General features: G+C 49.7%; 1 protein-coding gene across 1 annotated transcript; it reads left to right on the top strand.

Annotated features, from left to right (window-relative positions):
* Positions 1 to 5182: 5182 nt before the first annotated feature.
* On the top strand, positions 5183 to 5358 carry LOC104403800 (E3 ubiquitin-protein ligase MARCH2-like; the record flags this gene model as incomplete). The annotated part of the gene is made up of 1 exon (XM_010012048.1): positions 5183 to 5358. A coding segment is annotated over exon 1 (176 nt), but the record flags the coding sequence as incomplete, so codon positions are not given.
* Between the last annotated feature and the right edge of the window lie 241 nt (positions 5359 to 5599).

Here is a 5599-nt window from a genome sequence, read left to right as displayed (position 1 = left end):
AGTGAATGATGAGGGAGGTGGCACAGGCTTCATGTAGTTGTGTTATGTTGTGAATTGTGCTGATGTCTTAAGAGGAGCAGCACGTGTTTCCCATGTCCCAGCTGGTTTTCTGTTGTTTCCTTATGAAACTTGTTCTTAAAATGGCTGATTTTCTGGTTGGAGATACCCACTGCAAAGAATTTTCTCCTAATGTTGCAATTCGTTTTTCCAGATGTTGGTAATTAAAGTGCAGTAAAACTTTCCTTTCGTACGGTCTAGTGGCAGATGAAAGTCTCAGAAGATCAGAGATAACGGTGTTCATTTTGGCACTCCAGCTGTAATGCATGGCTTGGTCTGTCCCAGGAGACAAGCTGCTCTAATGTCTCCCCTTAAGGAGCCTTCTCTTCTCCAGGTTGAACCAGCCCAGCTCTCTCAGCCTGGTTTCCAGAGCAGAGCTGCTCCAGCCTTGGAGCATCCTATACAAAGGGGTCCCCTGTGTGGAGCACAGGGCTGCCAGGTCTACCCATTAGGCACTACAGCCGCCTGCAGTAGGCAAGAGCTCAAAGACATGTTGCCGGCCTGGGATTGGACTTGGGCCATGGAAAGATGTGAGTTAGCTGGATGAGACAGGCTGTGTGGGAGCAGGTGCTTAGATGTGGTGAAGGAAGTAATTCTTTGTACTTGCCTCCCTCAAGATGTTTGTGTTCAGACCTTGGGGCCCCAGGATTTGGGAAATCCATGGGGTTTTTTGTGGTGAAAAGGGAAGCATTGATGTTTGGAAACGCCCTTTAGCAACTGAAAACCTTCAGTTCACCAGTGACGTTTGCAGGATCATATGATCAGAAAACTCAGTGTGTGCATACAAGTGTTGGCTAAAATGGGCTTGGGAACTTCTGTGCAGATGGGTGCTTTATGTTGGCTGCATAACTTGGTTATCTCCTGGTGGCACCATAGTGAGGTTCCAGGTCTTGATTAGGGTAATCAGGGAAGTTCTCAGTGAGAGGAACAGACTTGGCTCATGGCAGCCTTGCCAAGAGGTTGTTTGTCTTTTCTGGAGATATCCTGGAGAAGCTAATCCGTACAGAAGCTGGTGCATACAAAGGAGGTGGAGCTGGTTCTAGTTTCACTTTGCTCTGGATCCTATCAAAGCCTCAGTTTACACTGGTTGAGATAGTCATGCCGTAGACAGGCCACAAGCAGTCCAGAGGAGCACCTAACAATTCCCCTTTACTGTGGTCATTTGGCCTTAGCTTTACCTGTTGCCTTTCTCATCTTGACTGTGGCTTTTCTCTTTGTGGCTTCGATCAAGGTGTCATCTGGCCTGCTATGGTTTCCCTGTCTCGGGAAGCAACTGTCTTATCTGGCTGCAAAGTCTATGCAGAACAGAACTGGGCAACCCTTTAGCTCCTTGTCTTCTGCTTGTTCCTGCTGGGCATGACTTCTGGATGGAGAGCACTGATCCAGGCCTGATCTCTGCAGCCTTAAGCTGCTCAGTCATTTGAGGAGGTTTTGAACCCCCTCTTGCCCTTTGGATGCTATCAACTGGATCACATACCTCATGGCAATGCCTGAAGACTGACAGGTAGAGGATTCTGGCATAGCAAGATCCTCCACCAGCGCTGTGGTCTCTGCCTCGGAGTAGCAAATCTGCTCTTTGAGGAACCAGCTCATCTTCCTGCATGTGTTTGAGTTTTGGAGTCCTTGTGCATAACTCGCTTTTCTGAGCCAACTTTCCACAAACACGGTTTGTTTTTCTTCAGTTTGAGTAATCTGAACAAACTCAGCCCTTTATATCCTGGATCTGCTCAGAAGCTGAGGATACAACATGTTGCTGAGAAGAGACTTCTGATTTATTTGCTCATGTCTAACTGTGGCAGCAGAGGGGATATTGATAATAAACTTAATGTCTCGCAGACTTTTTAAATGAGAACAAGAAATGTGTCTCCAAGGAATGGGTTCAGAAATGACAACTACCCAGAAGCACATTGGAACAGGGTGCCCAGAGAAGCTGTGGCTGCCCCAGCCCTGGCAGTGTTCAAGGCCAGGTTGGACACAGGGGCTTGGAGCAACCTGCTCTAGTGGAAGTTGTCCCTGCCCATGGCAGGGGGTTGGAGCTGGACGAGCTTTCAGGTGCCTTCCAAACCAAACCAGGCTGGGATTGTATGTAAAAAGTGTGTGGTTAAAACCAGCTGTTTGGGTCTTGGTTCCAACTCTGAGTTCTTGGTGTTTCTGCTATAAATGAAGCTGGTGAAGGGTCTAGAGAACAAGATTTATGAGGAATGGTTGAGGGAACTGGGGATGTTTAGCCTGGATAAAAGGAGGCTTAGGGGGGGCCTTATCACACCCTACAGGTACCTGAAATGAGGTTGTAGTGAGGTGGGGTTGGTCTCTTCTCCCAAGTAACAAGTGGCAGGACAAGAGGAAGCAGCCTCAAGCAGCACCAGAGGAGGGTTAAGCTGGAGACAGGCATTGGAACAGGCTGCCCAGGGCAGTCAGTGGTGGAGTCACTGTCCCTGGAGGTGTTTAGGAGATGTGCAGATGTGGTGCTCAGGGACATGGGTTAGTGGTGGCCTTGGCAGTTCTGGAGGAACAAGTGGACTTGATGAGCTTAAAGGTCTTTCCCAACCTGATTGATTCCATGATTCTATGAACGTTGAGTTTGGGTTTGATGAGCTGTTGACAGTTGTGAGGAAAGGCAGCATATTGATGAGCTGAGCTTTAGGGAGCCAGGAAAGGGACTGGCTTGGCTGAAAACTGTGGTTCATGTTTAGCTGGGTATGAAATTGGAACCGGAGCACGGTGCAGATGTTATCTTTGGATTTCAGTTACTTCCTCACTAACTGTATCCATGAAACCTTTGCTGGTTTTCCTTTGTGTTTGCTGAATGGCATGAGTCAGATATTAAAGCCCTGACTTCAGGTTCCACCCTGGGATGGACCCTGACAAGGAAACGCCAAATAACGTGTAACAGAAAGGCACGTGTTTCCTGATGGATAGCCGGGTGGCCATTCCCTTCCAGCCCCAAACAGGGCTCTGGGGGCAAGGCCATGGTGTTGCCTGTATCTGTCAGAGGTGGAGCACAAAGAACCTCAGTATAAATCCTCCCAGGACACAGGGAACGAGGGCAGCTTTATTCCAATACACAAAATGGACCTTTTTCCTCTGGACTTCAACAACATTTTGGCTGAACAAATGGAACCGACATTTTTATTAAAAGCATGTATCTTCTCCCTGGTTCAGCAAGAGGCTTTTAAAGCTGAAAGAACTCCTTAACGTGCAAACCAGCTGACTTCAGTCATTCCAACAGCATTTATCGTCTTACTTTTTGCTCCTTAAATTTGGAGAGCTCGTGGCCTTTATTTTACCAAAGGAGAGCAAGAAGAAAAGTGGCTCTAACCCCATGTGCTCTTTGCACAGGTGGAGAGAGGCTGAGTCAGGGCAGTGCTGAGCCTGTTCACTTCCTTTTTAAGTTGATGGGAAGATTCCCATTTGTTTCGATAGGCATTGACCTGCCCACAAGCTCAAGCTCATTCCTCTTCAGATCCAGAGGAAGGATCGAGGGCGATGAGACATGAGTGAAATGCAGTCTTCTTCTTGCACGTTCACCACGACAGGAGCCGTCCTCACAGGTTGTGTAAGAGTTGCTTCATTTCCAGGACATGAAAGAGCACTTGTGCTTACCCAGATCAGTGTTTTCAGGCCTCCAGCGAGCACGTCCTCACATTGGCTTTTTGTTTTCTTCCCGTGTAGTCTGGCCCAGCTTCCAACCAGGAACAAGCCCTTATTTTCTTTAGCTATTTTAGTTTGATTTAGGCTTAGCTGAACCTGACAGAACTGCAGCTCCATGGGAATGTTTGCTGTTGTGCACAGAAACCTTGAAATCAAACCCCCACATTTCCTTAGATGGGATGGCCAAGGTCTATTTGCCTGCCTCTACCTCCAGGAGATGGCGAGTGAAGATTTTCCCCCCCCTACCCCGTAATTGAAACAAAGCTAATTCTTCTCATATTTGTTCTTTGTAAGTTTTGGAGTTATTTTTATTTGGTGTTTCCCCTCCCCCAGTTTTTTTCTCCTTTTCAGTTTCTTTAGTTATCTTTTCTGGGTTTGTTTCTCTGTTGAAATCCAGCCACTGGGATGAGACACTGTTCCAGCTACGATCCCAGAGTCCTGCTGCACAGGGATTACTGTGCGTGCCTTACATAAGGCAGCCCTGTTGACAGACACAAGGATTTTGGTGTTCACCAGCAGTACAATGTTGTTGGCTTGTGTTCAGCTTGTGACTAATTGTAACCCCAGCTCTTTATTTCTGCACAGCTGCCTCGTAGGGACCGTGCTGAAGGAGATGGGAGAAAATAGGATTTCTCTGAATTGCTAATGCATGCCTGCCTTTGGGATTGAGAGAATCCCTATCAGGGAGGAACATGACTGTTGCTGGCAGCTTGGGAAGGTGCTGCCTTCCCTCAGTGTGCTGGGCTGCACCCCCAGAGCATGAGCAGCAGGTGAGGGAGGGGATTCTCCCCCTCTGCTGTGCTCTGGGGAGACCCCCCCTGCAGTCCTGCCTGAGCCACATGAGAGTGTTTGAAGTGCTGTGTTCAGATGGGACTTTGCAACTTTCACAGAGGGTATGAGCATCAGTTTTCAGAATGGTCGTAGCCAGCATGACACGGGCTCGTGCTTGCCTTCATCTCCATGCCGTCAGCATGTTCACTTTGAGAGGCTTCATCAGGTTAAAGGTACCAGGAACCCTCTCTGAGAAAGGCAAATGTGCAATTCCGATGCTAAATTATGTAAGTAGGACACCTGGAGCATTAGTTTTATGGTAAGGCGGCCTCACAAAGCCTATTAAAGGGGACTGAAGGGGAGCAAAACCGTGGTTGTTGGTCCCTGGGGTGCTGGCGGGTGGTGGAGGGGGTCCCGGTCGCTGGCTCTCACCGTACCAGGAACCCTCTCTGAGAAAGGCAAATGTGCAATTCCGATGCTAAATTATGTAAGTAGGACACCTGGAGCATTAGTTTTATGGTAAGGCGGCCTCACAAAGCCTATTAAAGGGGACTGAAGGGGAGCAAAACCGTGGTTGTTGGTCCCTGGGGTGCTGGCGGGTGGTGGAGGGGGTCCCGGTCGCTGGCTCTCACCGAGTGCCCTGTTCCCGCAGGTCTCTGTGCCGCCGGTGCCGGTCCCCAGGACAGAGGGCTGCAGAGCTGCAATGACGACGGGTGACTGCTGCCACCTCCCCGGCTCCCTCTGCGACTGCCCGGGAAGCGCTGCCCTCTCCAAGTCGGTGGAGGACTCGGACATTGGGCGCCCGCAGTACGTCACGCAGGTCACCACCAAGGATGGCCGGCTCCTCTCCACCGTGATCAAGGCGCTGGGTGCGCAGAGGTAGGGCTGCTGCAGGGAAGGGGGTTGGCCTGACTCCATCTAGGCTTCTCTGCTCCTTTTCCTGTGGCTCTAGGGGTAGAGGAAGGCAACTGAGTCTTGTGGAGGAGTTCTCCAGAGTGCTAATGTTGGGAGTGAATCCTCATTAGCCAGATGCTTCCTGTGCTGTCTCTGTGGGGGCTCACACCAGTTCCATGTCTTGGTGGATTGGGACTTGCACATTCATCAACACTCTCCAGGCCTG

The sequence above is a fragment of the Nestor notabilis genome, unplaced genomic scaffold (assembly GCF_000696875.1).
Source record: "Nestor notabilis isolate BGI_N333 unplaced genomic scaffold, ASM69687v1 scaffold5603, whole genome shotgun sequence".
Classification (NCBI taxonomy): domain Eukaryota; kingdom Metazoa; phylum Chordata; class Aves; order Psittaciformes; family Psittacidae; genus Nestor; species Nestor notabilis.
This window is presented reverse-complemented; position numbering and strand designations above follow the sequence as displayed.